This window comes from Camellia sinensis, chromosome 6 (genome assembly GCF_055761805.1).
Source record: "Camellia sinensis isolate YWXY chromosome 6, ASM5576180v1, whole genome shotgun sequence".
In the NCBI taxonomy this organism is placed as follows: Eukaryota; Viridiplantae; Streptophyta; class Magnoliopsida; order Ericales; family Theaceae; genus Camellia; species Camellia sinensis.
In genome coordinates, this window is record NC_138966.1 from 69,798,526 (window position 1) to 69,819,144 (window position 20,619).

At 32.0% G+C, this 20,619-nt stretch overlaps 1 protein-coding gene across 1 annotated transcript in view; it reads left to right on the forward strand.

Annotated features, from left to right (window-relative positions):
- Positions 1-5,658: 5,658 nt before the first annotated feature.
- Positions 5,659-20,619, forward strand: part of LOC114305096 (protein kinase and PP2C-like domain-containing protein) — a 53,253-nt gene continuing 38,292 nt past the window's right edge. Inside the window, exons 1-3 of the mRNA XM_082873927.1 lie at positions 5,659-6,221; positions 17,918-17,950; positions 18,767-18,854. Coding sequence (XP_082730053.1) covers positions 6,006-6,221; positions 17,918-17,950; positions 18,767-18,854 — 337 coding nt within the window. The 5' untranslated portion in view covers positions 5,659-6,005. The remainder of the gene's footprint in view (positions 6,222-17,917; positions 17,951-18,766; positions 18,855-20,619) is intronic.

Genomic DNA, 20,619 nt, shown 5'->3' on the forward strand with positions numbered 1-20,619 from the left:
AAATTTACTGAGAATTTAATGATTAATTTACTGAGAATTTGTTGAGTAATTTACTGAGAATTTAATATGAATTTACTGATTAATTTACTGGGAATTTAATGAGTAATTTACTGAGAATTTAATGGGAATTCATTGATTAATTTACTGAGTTATTTAATGAGAATTTACTGATAATTTATTGAGTAATTTACTGAGAATTTATTGAGTAATTTACTAAAAATTTACTGGGAATGCACTGGGAATTTACTAAGTAATTTACTGAGAATTTCCTCGGAATTTACTAAGTAATTTTCTGGAAATTTACTGATAATTTATTGAAATTCACTGAGTAATTTACTAAAAATTTATTGGGAATGCACTGAGAATTTACTAAGTAATTTACTTTGAATTTACTTAGGAATTTACTGAGTAATTTACTGAGAATTTCCTCGGAATTTACTAAGTAATTTTCTAGAAATTTACTAAAAATTTATTGAAATTTACTAAGAATTTATTACGGATTTACTAAGTAATTTAATGAAATTTTACTGAGTAATTTAGTGAAAAATTACATGGGATTTACTAAGTAATTTTCTAAAAATTTTATGGGAATTTTCTGAGTAATTTTCTGAGTAATTTATTGGGAATTTACTAAGTTATTTACTGGAATTTATGTAGAATTTACTATGGATTTATGGAGTAATTTACTGGGAATTTACGTAGAATTTACTAAGAATTTATTGGTAATTTATTAAGTAAGATACTAAAAATTTACTAAGAATTTATGGAGAATTTACTGAGTAATTTACTTAGTAGTTTACTTAGAATTTACTGGAAATTTAGTGAGTAATTTATTGAGAATTTACTGCGAATTTACTGAGTAATTGACTGAGAATTTGCTGATTAATTTACTGAGAAGTTAATAGGAATTTACTGATTAATTTACTGAGTTATTTAATGAGAATTTATTAAGTAATTTATTAGAAATTTACAAGTAATTTACTGAAAATTTACTAAGTAATTTACTTATATTTTTTTGACAATTTACTAAGTAATTTACAGAGTATTTACTGGGAATTTACTGAGTAATTTACTTGGAATTTACTGAGTAATTTACTGGGAATTTACAACGAATTTACCAGGATTTACTAAGAATTTACTGCGGATTTACAAAATAATTTAATGAGAATTTACTGGAATTCATTGACTAATTTCCTAAAAAATTAATGAGAATTTACTGAGGAATTTACTGAGAATTTAACTGGAATTTACTGAGTAATTTACTAAGAATTTATGGAGTAAATTATTGAGAATATACTGAGAATTTACTGAGTAATATACTGAGGATTTACTGGAAATTTACAGAGTTATTTACAAGGAATTTACTGAGAATTTACAGGGAATTTACTGATTAATTTAATAAGAACTTACTGTGAATTTACTAAGTAATTTACGGAGAATTTAAAAGGAATTTAACGAGTAATTTTCTGAAAATTAACTTGGAATTTACTTAGTAATTTACTGAGAATTTACCTTGAATATTCTGTTAATTTTCTGAGTAATTTACTTAAAATTTATAGAGAATTTACAGGGAATTTACTAAGTAATTTTCTGAGAATTTACTGGGAATTTATGATAATTTACTGAGCAATTTACTTGGAATTTACAAAGCAATTTACTGAGAATTTACTTAGAATTTACTGAGAATTTTCTGGGAATTTACTCAGTAATTTACTGGGAATTTATAGGAAATCTACTGAGTAATTTATCAAAAATTTACTGGAAATTTATTGGGAATTTATAAGTAATTTATTGGAAATTTACTGAGAATTTACTTTAAATGTACTGAGTAATTTACGGAGAATTTCCTAGGAATTTACATAGAATTTACTGAGTGATTTACTAAAAATTTACTCAAAATTTATTGAGTAATTTAATGAGAATTTACTGAGTAATTTACTGAGAATTTATTAGGAATTTACTAAGTATTTAATGGTAATTTACTGAGAATTTACTTGGAATTTACTCAGTAATTTACTGAGAATTTACTGGGAATTTACTGAGAATTTATTGAAAATTTACTGAGTATTTTACTTGAAATTTGCTGTGCACTTTACCGAGAATTTACTGAGTAATTTAATGAGAATTTACTGGGAATTTACTGATTAATTTAATTAGAATTTACTAGGAAATTTACTAAGAATTTACTGAAAATTTACTGTGTAATTTAATGAGAATTTACTGATAATTTGTTGTATAATTTACTGAGAATTTACCGAAAATTTATTGAGTAATTTACTGAAAATTTACAGATGTTTTTACTGGGAATTTATTTAGAATTTTATGGGTAATTTACTAAATAATTTACTGAGAATTTATTGGGAATTTACTGTGTAATTTAATGAGAATTACCTTGTAATTTACTGAGAAATTTAATGAGAATTGCCTCGGAATTCATTGAGTAACTTATTAGAAATTTACTGAGAATTTACTGGGAATTTACTGAGAATTTCCTGAGAATTTTCTTAGTAATTTTCTCAGAATTTAATAAGAATTTTCTGAGTAATTTGCTGAGTAATTTACTGGAATTTACCTAGAATTTACTGCGGATTTACTAAGTAATTTAATGAGAATTTACTGAGAATTTAACGGGAATTTACTGAGCAATTTGCCGAGTAATTTACTCGAAATTTATTGAGTAATTTACTTAGAATTTAATGAGTAATTTATTTATAATTTACTGACAATGTAGTGAAAATTTACTGAGTAATTTACTGAGAATTTATCATGAATTTACTGAGTAATTTAATGAGAATATAGTGAGAATTTACTGGCAATTTACTGGAAATTTGCTGAGAATTTACTGGTAATTTACTGAGAATTTAATAAGAATTTATTGGGAATTTTCTGAGAGTTTACTGAGTAATTTACTGGGAATTTACTGATTAATTTACTTTGAATTTACTGGACATTTACTGAGTAATTTAATGGAATTTACTGAGAATTTTCTAAGTAATTTTATGAGAATTTACTGTAAATTTACTGAGTAATTTTTTGAGAATATTAGGAATTTTATGAGTAATTTATTAAGAATTCGCTGGGAATTTACAGAGTAATTTCCTTGTAATTTACTGAGTAATTTACTGTGAATTTTCTGGGAATTTACTGATTAATCAAGTGAGAATTTACTGGGAATTTACTCAGTAATTTACTGAGAATTTATTGGCAATCTACTACGTATTTGACAGAAAATTTATTGGAATTTTACTGAGTAATTTACTGGGAATTGACTGAGTAATTTAATTCGAATTTACTGAAAATTTACTGAGTAATTTATTAAAAATTTAACGAGAATTTACTGAAAATTTACTAAGTAATTTACTGAGAATTTAATTGAAATTTAATGAGTAATTTACTGAGAATTTACTTGGAATTTACTGAAATTTTTTTGGGAATTTACTGCGAATTTACTGAGTAATGTACTTAGAATTGACTGGGAATTTATTAAGTAATTTACTGAGAATTTACTTGAAATTTACTGAAAATTTACTGTGAATTTGAAGGAAATTTACTGAGTAATTTACTGAGAATTAACTTGGAATTTACAGAGTAATTTATTGAGAATTTATTGGGTAGTTTTCTAGGAATTTACTGAGTAATTTACTGAAAATTTGCCGAGTAATTTACTGAGAATTTACAGGGAATTTGGAGAGAAATTTACTGAGAATTTACAGGGAATTTATTGAGTAATTTAATGACAATTTACTCGAAATTTACTGTGAATTTACAAGGAATTTACTAAGTAATTTACTGAAACATGGAATTTACTGAGAATTTACAAAGTAATTTACTGGAAATTAACTAGGAATTTGCTAATTAATTTACTGAGAATTTAAATGGAATTTACTGAGAATTTACTGGGAATCTACGGCGTAATTTACTAAGAATTTATCGGGAATTTTCGGATTAATTTACTGTGAAATTACAGGGAATTTACTAAGTAATTTATTTTGAATTTACTGTGTAATTTACTAAGAATGCTGGTTTTTTGATTTTTTTAGTGACTTTTCGGCTTTTTGACTAAAATCACCACTTGCCAAACGAGACCTTAGTCTATGTAGGGATGCATATTCAGTATGCGTAGAGTGTGCAAGTCAAATCTGTGTAGTAGTGCAAGTCTAGTCTGTGTTGGCGTGTACGTTGAATCTGTGTAGAGGTGAAAGTTTAGTTACTGAGAAGTGCAAGTTTAATTTGTGAGGGGTGCAAGTTGAATCTGTGTAGGGATGCATGTCTAATCTATATAGGACACGAGTTTAATCTATGTAAGGTGTGGGGTGCAAGTCTAATATGTGTAGGGATGCAAGTCTAGTCTATGTGAAGTGTGAGTTTAGTTTGTGTGGGTGCAAGTCTTACTTTGTGTGTGGGATCAAACATGGCCCCTATTTTTTTATTATATTATTATTTTGGTTTGAGTTATTATTTGCGTGGTTTGAATTAATATATTTTTATTTACATTTGTATTATTCTAAACGTTTTCTCCTACCAATATATATATATATTAATTAGAAAAGTAATTTATTATTTATATTAACTTAAGTCATACAAATTATTTTAATTCTATAAATTTTTATATATTTTAGATTATTAATTTAAATTTTTATTAAATATGTGAAATATTAGTTGCATTTTAAAATTTTACATATATTTTTAGAACAATATCAATTTTATAAAAATAGAATTTGTATATTAAATATTAAATATATTTTAATAAATTTTAAAATACAAAGATAATTTTTTTTTTTTTTTTATTAAAAGAATGAGGTGAGTGCATGTGTGCTGGGATAAACCTAGGAGAAGATTATGAGGGGTCATGACCCTTCTGTCTCTGTGAAAATTTTATTTTCCATAGTACTTCTAAATATATATATATATATATATATGTATGCATTATTTTATAAATAAAATAGCATCTTAGTACAAAAGATATATACTTTATTCTTTTCTCATCTTTTATTCTCTATTATTTTTCTAGAAAAAAATTTATTCATTCTATTAGAGATTGTTTATATGATATTTAAATTTTTTGTTATTCTTTGGGCAAATTACAAACATCCCCTTCGAGGTTTGGTAAAAATACAGATTCCTCCTTAAAGTTTGAGAAATTACAAATTGCCCCCTAAAGGTCAAATTTGCATAACAAATTATGGGGAATCTGTATGAAAATAAAAACCTCAAGAGGCAATTTGTTATGGAAATATAAACTTCAAGGGGCGGGATGTAATTTTTCAAACCTCAGGGGGAATCTATATTTTCACCAAACCTCGAGGGGGTGTTTGTAATTCGCCCTTATTTTTTTAAGTATTGGCCAAATAATTTGTTATGGTTTAGATATATATGGCCATCCAAATTTTTTTGAAATTAAAAAAAATAAAATCATTATTTTAAAACATAAAATAAAAAATATTTTTAAAATTTTTTCTTTAAATAAAATTTTAAAAAAAGTTTAATTACGAGTTTTGAAAAGAATTTTAAATTAAATTTTGAGTTGTGCGCTTAGTTATACATTTGAAAAAGAATTTTGATTTTTTTTTATTAAAATTACAATTTCAAAAGAATTTGGTTACCAGAATTTTTATTAGTAGAATTTTGAGGGGTGTGTTTGGCACCCAACAACGGCTATATCTTTTTATCCTCCTCTCTCCTCATTTGCGATTACGCTCTCTGAAAAGTTTTGGTTAGGGTTTCTCTCTCTCTCTAGAATGGACAGTGAGAACCCCTCCTCCTCCTCCACTTTCTTCACATTCCCAACCAATCCGCCTCCATTCCTCGCCTTCTTCGGCAACGGAACCCCCAATTCAACGTCCTCTCCGTTCTCTTCTCCCCAACGATAGATCCAGCATCGTTCCCCGTCAAATTATGTGAATTCACCATGTCTCTCACTCCATAAACGTTGAAGATTCCCAAAACGGCTTCGAAGAAAGAGAGATTTGAAGAGAAACCTGCACAGAGAAGAGAGGTGAGAAGCCATGGGAGGGCAGGGAAACCCTAGAGAGAGAAACAGAGAGGGGGGAATGGGGGAGGGGAGAGAGAGACGTTTAGGGGAAAAAAAGTTTAAAAAAACGATTGGGAGGAGATCGCTTCTTCCTGCTGTGGCGGCATCCACCCGGATGTCGTCTGCGCTGATTCGGCGTCTGGGGATTGGGAGGTCACGGAACATGTCCATTTTCGCCACAATTGACAAGGTTAGTAATTTTACATACATAATATGTGCTATATATTTACATATATACATATTAATTGTGCCAAATTTAGTTGTTTGAATTCTCAACTTGTATCTGTAGAATTTGTGTGAAATTCTTGTAGAACATTCTGGTAATCTCGTAAATTCCCTACTCTGAAATTGATTGCACTGTGGTTTCCTTTTCATTGATTTTTTTTTTTCTTTGTTTCTTTGTGTCTGAAATTGATTGCAGTTTGCAAGTATCTTTTTCACCTTTATTTTGAATCCTGCAATCCCAAATCACATTGTTGTTAACCTAAGATAACATGGACATAATAAAAACGGAATAAAAACGATAGTTCATATATATACCGGAAATCTTGAATTACACTTGTTGTTGGTGCCATTGACTGCTCAAAGTTTGACAGGTTCAGCCCTTTGATCCCCACGCTGCTGTGTCTTTCTGAGAGTAGATTAACAAATTAATACACCATGGTTTTGTTTTTCCATATCAAATTCTGATAATATTCATCTTTTCAATGACAAAGCCCCAAAGGGTAATCTATCAACAATAGAAAATTTTCTGTGTTTTACATCCAATTTTTGTTTACATGATGGAAACAATCAAATCACACTAAGTTAGGTAAGCTACCAAATATCATACAAACCAAGCAGATAATGAAGATTTTAGTCTTTCAGTTTAATGGGTGCGTGGCTTGCACCCATTACACAAAGATTCAATTAGAAAACTGGCCCACCAATAAATATTATATCTATATTATGTTGTGGTTTGGCAAAAAAAATTTTAATTGGCTTTTTAGAATTGAGATTTATTTTAGTTGGGATTAAAAAGTTTGTTTGGGTTGATTATTTTAGTTTAATGGGCTTGGGGTATAGGCTTTTGAGAATCTAAAATGCTTTTGGTTTACTATGATTATCTCTTTTGTGACTTGAGGAAAAGTTGCAGACTTCAAGGATTGCATTAGGGGGACCAACCTTTCATAATTTGATTTTGGGGAATCCATTTCCTTGAAACCCTAATCTCAACCTTATGTACTTAGTACTAGTTTCCATAAATCCTAATCTCAACATTATGTCCTTTTGTTACATTATTTATTTATACAGCCGGATCTATTTAAAAATAAAAATTAAATCATGTTTCAAAAAAAAATGTATCAAAACTTGACATGGCACGATAATCAAACTTGCTCACCCTAATAATGGAAAATTTCGGTGGATACATATGTAAATATAAGTTGGTGTTAATTTTGCAATTTGATGTTGATGGCAGTGGTTTAATAGGCCCCCATCCTTATCAATAAATATGTGCTATATATTTACATATATACATATTAATTGACACAATTGACGGGGTTAGTAATTTTACATACATAATATGTGCTATATATTTACATATATACATATTAATTGTGCCAAATTTAGTTGTTTGAATTCTCAACTTGTATCTGTAGAATTTGTGTGAAATTCTCGTAGAACATTCTAGTATTCTCGTAAATTCCCGACTCTGAAATTGATTGCACTGTGGTTTCCTTTTCATTGAATTTTTTTTTCTTTCTTTCTTTCTTTGTGTCTGAAGGCAGTTTGCAAGTATCTTTTATCTATGTCTTGGCTGTTTAATTATCAGTGTTAAGTATTTAAGAGCTTGTTTAGTACATGATGTACATCGAATTCTGTTCTTTTATTTTTTTAGCAAGAGAAAAAAAGCTCTCGATATATATATATATATATATATTGCATGAGAAGAAGAACATGTTTTGTCCTCTTTTTGATAACCAAGTCTATTTATTTCATCCATGAAAGCCATTGACTTCCATTCTTAAATGAATGATCAAGTTATGTTGGCTTTTATTAGTGGGAGTTTTCAGAGGCCAACTGTTAATGGTGGACTGTGGAAGCGTATGTGCCTTTGTTACTGATCTGTCTGACGTAACTCATGCTGTATTTCCATTTGCATATGAAGTTGGCAACTAAGATGTAGTGACTTGTGACTCCTCCCTCATCCTTGTGTTGTTTCGTAAATAATCCCACATTTGGTACTGCAAAAGTTGCTCAGAATAGCTAATCCCACGTGACCCCTTTACGTACATATGAGGGATTATTTTGTCCTAGGGGTGGGACAGTTAAACCGGGGATAACTCTTTTGCATGTGAATGACTAAAATGCCTTTGCCTGGCTTACACATTCGGGGGTATCTTATCTGCCTAATCCAAACCGAAATCAAACATAGCCGGTGTAAAGTGGTGACTGTGCTCCTTTTTTTGGCACCTTGCTAATATATTTACTTGTCAAAAAAAAAAAGGGAAGAAGAAAGAAATGGGCCGGAGTCTTTAGTGATTTGTTTTTGGTGATGCATCTAGGAGCACAACAGGAGAATCTTTAATGGAGGTGCATTTTTTATTTTGGAGTCGAAACATTTGATATTGAGCCCTTTTTTGGATTACTATTGTGTTATGTCTTGATATTTTGGAAATTTCCTGTGTCGGCATGTTCGTATCATGCGTAGTTTATGGGCAATAACATGATCTTTACTGGTTTAGATAGTCTAGTTCCTTGAGTTGTTGGAGCTTCTGTATAATGGTGGCCCTAATTTTGTAGGCATCTCTTTTGAAAATGAGACTTTAAACAGTATGGTTTCAAAGCTTGGTCATATATGGCAATAGTGGACCAGAGTGATGGTCTCTATATTCATTTTAGCAGGGGAATTAGACAACGCATTTGACATCAAAGTTTCTTTGAATCTATTTTATCTGTACAGAAATGAAAATTCTCTTTGCATGGAATTAGCTGAACGTCTTTTCTTTCTAGTACAATAAAGCTTGGTTGCAAAACCAAAATGCTGATATTCATAAAAATAAACTTTTCATAAAAAACTGAAAGCTGCTCGTAAAATGTTTGGGATGGTTATTATTATTATTATTTTGAATTTATTGTCGACAGCAATATAGTCTAAAAAGAACAAAAGGTTATTATTCTTTTAGCCTTATTGTTGAGTTTTTAGAACCCAAAAGCACATGCATAAAAAATTCTCGAATTTCTTTGAGAATAAGTAGATAAGGAGAAGAGGTGAACCAATATCAGAATAACTGGAAGATCTTTTGGAATATTAGTTTCTAATTGCTATGACCTTTATTTTGAATTGTTTTACTTGTGTTAAAATGTTGAGTTCATATGACAACGTTATATTTTGTCTATGATTATTTTATAGTACAAAAGAATATCAGCTTTGAAACTGTTCTAAGTGTGCTTTTGCTGTAATAGGGCTGTTGGAAATTATTTTAATATGCATTAATAAATCTTCTTCTGTGCTTCAAGTGTTCACCTGTCTTTCAAAGTTTTTTTTGCTATTTCCATTGCATTTGGGGCATGTTTACTAGATATTCCTTTTTCGGAGTCTTTTTAAATGTCGTGCTGCAACAAAATTTTGATCCTTGTGCATGATATTGCATTAGAAAGCATTGCAATTTTAGGCTATTTACCTTTGTGGAGATGTTTTACTTATTTTTGTGTCGATTTTTAATTAAGAATTTGGATTATCTTCTTTATTTTTATTTTGTATATTCTTTTCAATGATGACCAAAATTCTTTCAAACCTGATAGTCTCTTGTACAAACTTTATGAGAAAACAGGATTTTATAACAATGGAAAAAGGAAATGACAATTGCAATTTCATTTTTAACATACGGTTCCCACCATACTTATAAAAGTAGCATGTGCAACCCTCTTCAAATTCTTTTGTCGACAGAATGTTCATTTTTTTGGATGTTGTACCAGTCTCAGTTACCATCCTTGTGCTATGTCTTGATAGTCTTCTTTTTTTAATCTTCTTTCCAAGAGGATGAAATAATGAATAAGCTGCGCATCTTTTGATTTGTCCTTTGAACTTTTTTTTGATAAATAATTTATCCTTTGAACTTTTCATCCTTGAGATCCCACTTATCTGCTAACTGGGGGTTGAAAAGTTGCATGGCCCATGGTTAGCCAAATTCTCCCCATGATTATTCTTAGGTGGATGACGGTGGCATGAATATGCAAGTGGTTATTGGATTAGGAGTTGTTTCTGGATTTTATTTTTTGTTTTGTGGAGATGCCTTTTCTTTCTGTGTTTTCTTACTTGTAGAGGATGCCTCATCCTTGCCTCTTTTTTGATCTATTCAATAAATTCTGTTTTTGCTGATCAAAAAAAAAAAAAAAGAGTTTTGTCATTTGTATTCAGAGGTGGTTGATTGGTTTTGAATGGTATAATTTCTTCTTTTCCTGATGTTTATTGTTTTTTACTATCCAAGGTGCATTCTTTACAGAAAGCTGTATAGGGTACAAGCTTCAGTTCACAAGTCAAGCTCACTTATAAATGGTGTAGAATTCAATTTATTTGATGAGCTTGCTAAGGCTTGGTTTGGCTTAGTAAGCCATGATTGCTTTGATGGTTTTATTTATATATTTAAGTCTTTATGTGGAATTTTATTTGTACCATTTAAGTAGGAAAAGATTGATGCTACTTTTTGCAGTGAAGCATTGTTGGAGGATAATTTAAGAACAACCCACCACTTGCCTTGATGAGTTTGGATCATTGAATATTATGCAAGCTGAGTCAGTTTATTATGCTAACTTGTGCTAGATGAAGGTGAAGGTTCCCACTTCATCTAGACTGTAAATGAGATGAAGCCGGCAAAGTACAAGGAGCTTGAGCTTGGTTCAGTCGCATAGGAGCTAGGCTCAATCTCAGCTTAGACTTGTTTTGACAAGTAAAATTCATACAAAGCCGGTTTTTGGAGATAAGCCACTACTAATTCGATATTTCCTGGAGACGTTTCTTTGATTGACTTGAGTGTAGTTTTTGATTCTCTCTTCTTCTTCTTCTTTTTTTTTTTTTTCACTTTTTATTTATTTTTTTACAAGATGTAGTTAAGAAGTTTAGTTTTTCTCTGCTTCTCTTTCTTTGGCTTCTTGCTTTGCACTTCAACTTTTCAATGAGAATCTTGAGGGTCCATTTGATTAAGTAAAAAATATGATGGAAAACAAAAGTGATAGATAGTGAAGTGAAAGAAAAGGTGAAAGGAAAATTTATTTTCTCATTTGCATTTGGTTTAATTTTTTGTGAGAAAGTTACAATAGTTGGCTACTTTAATGAGAGAAAAAAGTGACTGTATTTTTTTGTAAGAATCTAGAAGCAAAGTTGCCATTCTGGTGTGGGTTGTATAAGATATTTAACTTTGTTGTATTTTCCACCCTTCTGCTGCTAAACAAATGCGTGAAATTAAATAGTTGAATTTTTGTTCTCTTTCCCCATCTTCATCCTGTTCAAACTCAGTCTGAGTGATTGTTGTTTCTTCAGTAGTCACTTGCTTTGCTGACTTCAACTGTTCGTTTGAAATTATTTTGCAGTTGTATCCTCCTAATGATTGGCTAGTGGGGTCATCCTTGCCCCCCTAAATTCAGCCCAACCATTATTGAATCAACACTCAATGAGCTTACCCCAAACAATGTTAGGTGAGTTCATTGCTGCTCCGAGAAGCTCTAACTTACTATATTACTGATACATATGTTATGATTGACACTTCCTTCCCTTTATATATTTGTTTTGTCCAGGACGTACATTTAGTATCGATGATGCAAAATGTCCTTAATTTTGGCATTAGTAAACAGGCTAATGAAGTATCTGTTCAAAAACATGCTAATGAAGCATTTAGACTTCAGTTTACACAGAGCATACAAGATCACTCTGTGCATGCCTGCAATACTTGTTATACATTGCATGTTTGTTTTAGTTATTATTAGAGAGGTCCATTACGTGCTATGAACAAATAACAGAGACGGGAGTTTGCAGCTCAGATAAATAAATGATTGCATGTTGTTCTTATATACCTACTTTATTGAAAAGACACATGGAAAATGCTTCATCTTCAGTTGGATCAAAAACTATCTAGAGAGTAATGTGACTAATAAAGTTTCTGATAGAATTGTTGTCTTTGCGAGTTAAATATCGTAAGTGTCAATATAGTCAATAATAAGACAATTTGCATGTCGCTGTGCATACAGGATCCAAATGCCATTGTTTCAAGTATACTCGTAACATGTAGTTTGGCTGGCATAATATGAAAGCATGTTTATGGTGAATGTTCATTTATTTCATCTAGAAATTTAGGATGCTAGGAACTATCCAGAAAGGATGGGAAAACTGAAATTTAGGCAATCAACAATGTCTTGCCTTGCTACTTGAAGGTTTGATTTCAGTAGAATATTCAAAAACTTGATTAACGTCTGCTAATTTGTCATTGGATTTTACAGTAATTATGGGTATTGTGAGTGCTCAATTCATCTTTCCCTCCTCTCCGTTTAGTACATAGCTAGTGTATTTACTGGTAAAACTTTATTAGTACACTTGCCCAAATGGAAGGTAATGATATTGAGGACATTTCTTTCACTTGGCAATTTTGATGTTGAATAGATGTTTAGACAATAATGAATACTTGTTGACTATGCTCTTATGTCCATTCTTGCCCAACAATTGTTGGGGCACTTGCAAAAGTGTTCACCTTTATTGACTCAAGTGCGTGCAGTAGTCCAAGGGCATTACTCCTCCTTGTCAAAGAATTTTAATATGGTTATTATTTTAGGTTAAGTATGCTATATAAGTGAATTCACTTCCATTATTGTACATCACATTCCATCCCACATCGTCTAGGTAGGAGAAGTTCCTGGGCTATATAAATGAGTTCATATTCCTTCCAAATAACAACATGCTTTAAACCCTTGAGGGCCTAGCTCAAAGTGAACAATTGTTATGATTTGAGATGGGTGTTATAGTAGCAGAAGCTGTTAGAATATTTCCTTATTTAGATTAGATTGTGATTGTGATTGTGATTGATTGATTGTGATTCCTTAATCAGTCAGTCAATCAATCAATATAAAAGGTGATTCCTTAATCATTGCCTTAGGGCTTCCTTTTGTAATAGTTGATTGATTAATATAAAAGGTGATGATTTCATAATCATCACTCAAGCTTTGTATTCTCTTAAATTATATGGTAGCCAAAACCCTAAAAGTCGTCACTCATACAGCCGCTACCACCAACCAGCCATCACCTATCACCACCCATCCTGTATCGCTGGTCCCTGAGTCTCTGTCGGAACCAACCAAGGTCCCATATAGCTGTTTCGACTTCAGCCGAATGCCCCTCTGGCCTAGTTGACCCTCGTGAGGGTTGTCCTAGCCTCTCTTTATGTATTTTGGCTCCTGTAGATGAGTGTTTGGGGGTTGCCCATCTTTTGTTGCCTTTGAGTCTCTGTGGGAACCAGCCAAGGTCCCACAGAGCTGTTTCGACTTCAGCCGAAGGCTCCTCTGGCCTAGTCGACCCTTGTGAGGGTTGTCCTAGCCTCTATGTATTTCGGCTCCTGTGGATGAGTGTTTGTGGGTTGCCCATCTTCTGTTGCCTCAAGTTTCTTTCCCTCTACCTATGTTACACGGACTCTTTGGAATTTCGAAGGTACCTGTGTCGAGACAACACGGGTACGGGTGCGGGATACGGCCGGGATTCGGCTTCTTAGAAACGGATACGGCAGAAGAATCGAAAGAGAAGAGAGCAAGGAGAGAACCTGGCCTTCGACTTCAATCGGTTGCAGATCATCGATCGATCTGTGAAGTTGATCGATCTGCGAAGCTTGATCTGCGAAGTCGATGTACTGTGCTTCGTCGTCTTCCCCTTTGATCTCGATCTCGGACTCTCTTCGTCGTCTTCCCCTTCCGTCGTCTCTACGAAGTCATTGCTCTACCAACCAATTTTCTAGGTCTTCCCCTTCTGTCGTCTCTGCGAAGCTAACACAATTTTTATTTCTATAGGTCTCTGACTTTTCTTTTTAATATAATTTGAATTATATATAATATAAATTATATTTATATAATATTATTCATATTATATAATATTATTTATTCAAAAAAATATTATATAATATAATATATCATAAATAACTTAACTTTTATGTCTAAAATTAAAATAATTTATTTTATCATATATAATATAATTTATTTTATGTCTAAAATAATGTTTATAATTTTTATTCATTATTTATTTGTTATTTTTTTAATAAAATTTGTTATTCCTTAAACTTTTTAAACTCATCTTCATATAATAAATATATTTAAAAATAACTATTTAACGTATCTCCGTATTCGTATCCTAATTTGGATCCGTATCCACGTATTTTTAATTTTTAATTTAAAGTGTCCGACCCTTAGATGCACACCCGTACCCGATATCCGCACCCGAGTCCGTGTAATGTAGATTACTGTTAGGAATCTCTCTCTCTCTCTCTTTTGATAAATACTATTAGGAATCTCTTTCTTTTGTTTCTTGATTGATTTGCCGGAAGAATTTAGCTTATGGGTTGATGTATAGTTTGGCCTTTTTCCCTCTTATGTAATTTTTGCCCAGGATTTCTCCTTGTGTCTCGTTCTGGATTTTATCTACCCGGAAGAGGAAAATTCTCCTTCATTATTCCCCCTTGAGATACAACATGAACAAAATAAAGTTGGTTGTCTTAAGGCTGGTCATGTTGAATTCTCAGACTATTTAATCTTGGATTAGAAAACTTAGGCTGTCATTGATTTAGTAGTACAGGAGGGCCAACATCAATCATTATATTCTCCTATGTGTTGGAGGGCTAACAAGAATTTGAATCAAATGGAAATTGATTGGATGGGATTTTGGTGTGCTGAGAAGTTGATGTATAAATGCATAGGAGGACTAGCTCCAACCTTCAAAATCACAATTGAAGAAATAATACCTATTGGGAGCAAATATAAATCATTTTATTCCTCCTTTGTGTCTGCTTAGCAAAATCATAGAAGAAATAATAATACATATTGGGAGCAACTAGAATGGAAAGAACCCTCCTTGTGTGACTTGACTGCTTAGCAAAATCATAGAAGAAAAAATACATATGAGAGCAAGTCAAATCCAAACAAAAGTATAAAGAAAAATCGTAGCCACAACATATCCAATTTTTTATAGGAAAACTTTTGACTTGAAGGGTAGCTAAGGGACAAGCTTGAAAGAAAAAATCTTCCATTGTATGAAAATTGTGAGTTTTCAATCAACTTTGTTTCCATCTATTAAAAAACTGAGATCTCAAGTGGAAGCAGACACCCAATCTCTAGGGATTTTCATGGCTCGAGCAGTGGCCAACGATTTTGCAAAGTCTAAGGTGGTTTTAACTTGGATTTTGGATGGGATTGGTCTTCAAGTCATCTCATTTATAAATACTCGTTCCATCCCCAACTGTTTGTCAATTTTCAGCATTCATGCCTTTTAGTAGGGTCAATAAATAATGTATTTTTTTCCCTACAAATTGAAAGAAAGAATAAATAAAAAAACATAGATGATTTTTTTGGGATGTTTGGAATAGTTAAAATGGACCAGCAATTTCGTACGGGAGGAGAATTAAACTAGTTGTAACCAAAATAAATTTGTCAAATAAGAGAAGCATCCATATTCGCTTGCACTATCAATAGATTAATATGCGTTTTACATCACTTTAATACATTTCAAGTTTGTTTTGGTGATTTCCTAGTCAATGGTGGATCGCGTTTAATTTGTGGTGAATTCACAGAGTATCATAGATGCTTGATACTCTACCAACCATTAAGGAACAAACATCACCGATTTCTTGTGGTATAAGAAACACGCTAACAAGTTTTAGGATTCAACACCTAAGGCACATATGAACTGGGTTAGGGTTGGGTTCTTTCTTTTTTTTTTTTCCCTTACTAATGGTGAATTGGTTGGCTACGGGGTCCTGTGGTTTTTGTCCATTTAGATTTTCGACAGGAAGAAGCGAAAAAGAAAAGAAAAAGGGAATCCTTTTGTGTGTCTAATTGATTATTATATTGATTGCAGAATTGATTGGCATAAAGCAAATTTGTACTGGTTTAATTGAATAAAATGAACAATTCATAATCTCTGTCATGTTATGTTATCAATCCTAAGCAAATTCTTTTCCATTTGAAGGGCTAAATCTCCTCTAGACCTTATTCAAGTGCCAAACAACATTTTAAGTGTGAAGCATTAGCACTTTATCTGAATCACTAGATCTTTAGCATTGTCAAATTAATTTTTGATTTGAAATGTTACTGCAATAGTCGTTTGACCAAAAGATGTGAAATAAAACCCTATTTATAGATGAGGGCTTATTAGGGTTATATTTCAAGCCTGGCTAAGAAAGATTTATACAAGTCAACTAAAATTTGGGATATACGTAGATCATGGGATATACGTAGATTTTGATCCCTAGGAATGGCACTGTATAGTTACCAAAAAGCATGACATTTTGCATTTCAACTGCAGGAAACTTTCACCAGAGTAAATGTTCCCATAGAGTGGCTGCGATGATTTTTTCCACGGCGAAGCATGGCTGGTATTAAGGGCGATACATGTTAGATTAGCACAATGTAAGAATGGAGTGTCCGTGTCGTGTCCGTGTCATGTCTCGTGTCCGTGTCCGTGCTACATTTTGCCTCTGTTAGATGGCGTGTTTTATGCCAAAGTTTGTGTTAAGAGTTGTTGGACTCCAGTTGCTGGTCTAGAGTGAGCAAGTGAGGATGTAGTTTAAGAAGTGTGTCCTTAATGCCTCTTTTGTTGTCTATGGAAGGAGAGGTATAGGACTTCATTTCAAGGAGTGAGGTGTTTGTGACCATGGAAGCATTTTTTTCCCTTCTTTTAAGCAGTTTATTTGTGTGGCCTATAGGGGTTTGCTGCAATCATTGGACTTTTTTGGTCAATTCTAAAGATATTTTTTGTGTGTCATTTTTGCTTCTCTGCATGTACTCCGGTTTGCACCCTGTTGAAGCTCTTTTGGATTTTTCTTATTTACAAAACTATGTATATTTTTTGTTGGCTCTTCATGAGACTCATTGCCTTTTACGATTTTCAATAAAAAATGATCTTCTTAAAGTTGTAGATTGCTGTTTATTCTTCCATCCTTGGTCCATGCAAGGTAATACGGGACATTGGGACGTATATCACCTAAGTATGCATCTCTAAAAGTTCCCAACATGGTTTATTCAACAGGGAATGATCTCACAAGGTTGGATCTTCCTGTTTAAATTAAACTACGTAAAAATGTTTTTACTTCTCTTGTCACCCTGTTCAAACTGCGTAAAAATGTTTTTACTACTCTTATCACTCCTTCCGTTTTTGAGAGACGCAGCTAGTTGTTTTCTGAAAGTCAACATTGTAGATCCATTATAATTTGAATTGAGATTTTTTGGCATGGCAGTAAATGCAGTAGTTTTGACTATTAAGTTTCATACATTGTCAGTCTTGTACTCTTGTTATGTTCTTTCGAGGCTGGCTATTATTTGGGATCAATATTTATGCATCAAGTGGCATACCATGTCCATTGAAGGTATGCAAGGAACTAGTTATGTCCTAAGGCATAAACATTTTTTCATTAAAAGGAAGGCCATAAACATAAGATTAGTGCGAATGTTGCTGCTAACTATAACATGTGTTTTGATTCATTCCAATATAGGAAGTGAATGCTTGGTAATAATGTATAAACTTGTTTCTAGATGATAGAATTTCCTGATCATTATCTTTGTTAGTAATTGATGCATATCTACTTATTTTTCATTTTACGTTAGAATTGCAAGCTGGATTCATATGTTCGTTATTAATCTGTTACCCAATTATTTATTTTGCAGAAAGCAATCTGCAAGGACCCAACTGATGCAAAGGTTAGTATTGAACTACTCTTCATGTATCATTCGTTAATGTGTTAATTTTTTTAGAACTTTTTTTTTTTGAGTCTATAATCTATATTTTCTTTCTGAAGGCACTAGGGGAAGAAAAGGAGATAAAATATTGAATTTTATTTAATATATATTTATTTATTTTCTAAAAAATGGAGAGTTGTTTCAACAATGACGTAATAGTCATATAAGCACTGTTGACTGGAAGTTGTTTTCTCAGCCGTCAATAATATGAATCTTATGATTCCAACGTTTATTGTAATCCTTTTCCTACATCCTATGTTTGAGTTGTTAGTTGGATGATATGTGGTTGTACTCATCAGTTGGGAGGGTCATGTCCTGTTGGAGTTCATGCTGCTGTAGTTGTGCAGACTGAAAGGCTAGCATTGTGTTTCATTCTTCAGGGAAAACAAATTTTTTTGCAATATGGTGTTTGTATTGGACATAAATGCCATTTTTCTTCTTCGTCTTCTTCTTTTATCAAAGGTGGTTGTGTTCAACACCATTTTGTTATGGATATTGACACGCCATTGTGTCCTTGATATGTGTTTCATGTTGCAATATTTATCACATTCTAACATCTCACGTACGTAGATGCCTAAACCTCAGGCCTAGGTTTAATTATAGACCAATAGGCATAGTCAAAATTTCATATGTGGTGGTGTAGTATGTTTGTTCCTTAGGATTGATTGACATTTGTCATAGATTGGATATATTGATGATTCTAGTTTCCTACAATCTATATAATACACTATGCTGAATGTTTTCTTTTCTTCTGCTTTTCTTATATATCTGATGTAGGAAGTTCCACCGCTCGATGTACCAGAACTTTTGGCATATTTAGTTAGGCAATCTGGGCCATTCTTGGATCAAATTGGTGTTAGAAGAGGTAAGCAATTCTCTTGAGTTTTGATTTTGATCTTATAATGAAGTGATCAATAAAGGTATATATATATATATATATATATTTATATATAGAAATACACATAGTTTAGTTCCTATTAATGGGGTTCTAGGTATAGAGCTGACCTTTAATCATTATGTACAAAGTAGCTGCCTTGTATTCACACTCACTACTTGAAGGTTATTAGGCCTGCATTTAAAACCACTAAACCAATCGTCCCCTTTAAAGTACACCCACTTCAGTCCCAATTAGTGGAATATGTATATATGTTTGTCACGATAATTTGTATTGAGGATGATTGATGTAGTTTCATATATGTCATGTGACAAAATCTTTGCTTCACAACTTTAGATGGTCCTTTAGATAAGCTTTACTGCACCAATTGAAACTAGTTTGGCAGAAGTAAAATTCAGGACTGCAGCCTTATGTAATACAGATGCCTTACAATTGAAGTTATCAGAAATGTGCTACAAATTTAAACACCAGAACTACATTACAAAATGGTTTTTTTCTTTATCAATGTATGATTGTCTGCTTTTTGCTATATTCTGGAACTATCTGATGCTTTAAGAAAATTAACGATGTGGATTTGGTATATAGATAGATTCAGGGGAATAACTGACCTGTTGGTTCCCCTTATTTAGATGGTTGGGTTATGTGAGTTCACAGGTATTAGATAAGCAGGCAACAAGTATCAAAACTTGAATTTTTTTATCTAGAACTGTCTTTGAGGGTCCGTTTGGGGTTGCTAGACCTATTTGAAGGTGCTTATTTAGGTACACTGACAAAATCAGTTGGGAATGTGTTAGGCAAAGGTTGTTTAAAAAGTGCTACAATTGGGTCACATATAGAATTATAACTTTTGCCAGGGGCCAAGTTTTAAAGTTAATATACTACAATGCAAGTATTTTTTTTAATTTTTTTTTGTTGATAAATTGTTTTTTTGTTGTTGATAAATTCAATGCAAGTATCAGGGGGCCCAAAACAACCAATAAGCTAAGAGGCATGATTGGATGTTTTTATGAAAAAAGCTAACTTTTTGTTTAATTTGAAGTAGATCCACTTTAACCAAATGCCACAAATGGAGTTATCTTGGTTCTAGTGTGGTTTGACTTGGAAAATTTTAAATTGTTCCAATTGACAATATGGAAGCAGCGTGTCATTTGGAGGTCTGAAGCGCTGTTCTTATATTAAGTATTCCACATGCTATTTGTAATATTTGGTTTATTTTCAAGGAATAGTTCCATGGTTTATAGCATATAATCTCTATCACTTAATTATTGACAAAAATGTTAGGACAACTAACAAGCGTACCAACTAGACAAAATATTTGGTGAATCCCATACCAAGTGGTGGGACCTATGTACAAGCGCTCTGTTGGTATTTTTTTTTTAAGTGTTTCTAGCATTTTGGTATTATTGATAGTTCAGATGTTTCTTATACTCCAATGTACTGAACTCAGACTAATCATGGTTACTTGGGTTGAGGTTGGCAACATGGTTCCTCTTGCGTGTGGTTGTTCTTAGAGTACACACACACACACACACATATATATATATATATGTACATATATATTTTTTTCAATGTTAGAATAACTATGTCCTTTCTCATGGTCTCAATTCTCATTTTTTTTTTTGTGTTTTTCTTCTGTCTTTGAGGCACCTATAACTTAGTTTCTGTTATTCCTTCTTGACAATATTTTTTGGCTTCGTTGCTACTCTTAAACCATACTGTGCTCCTTCACCTCATA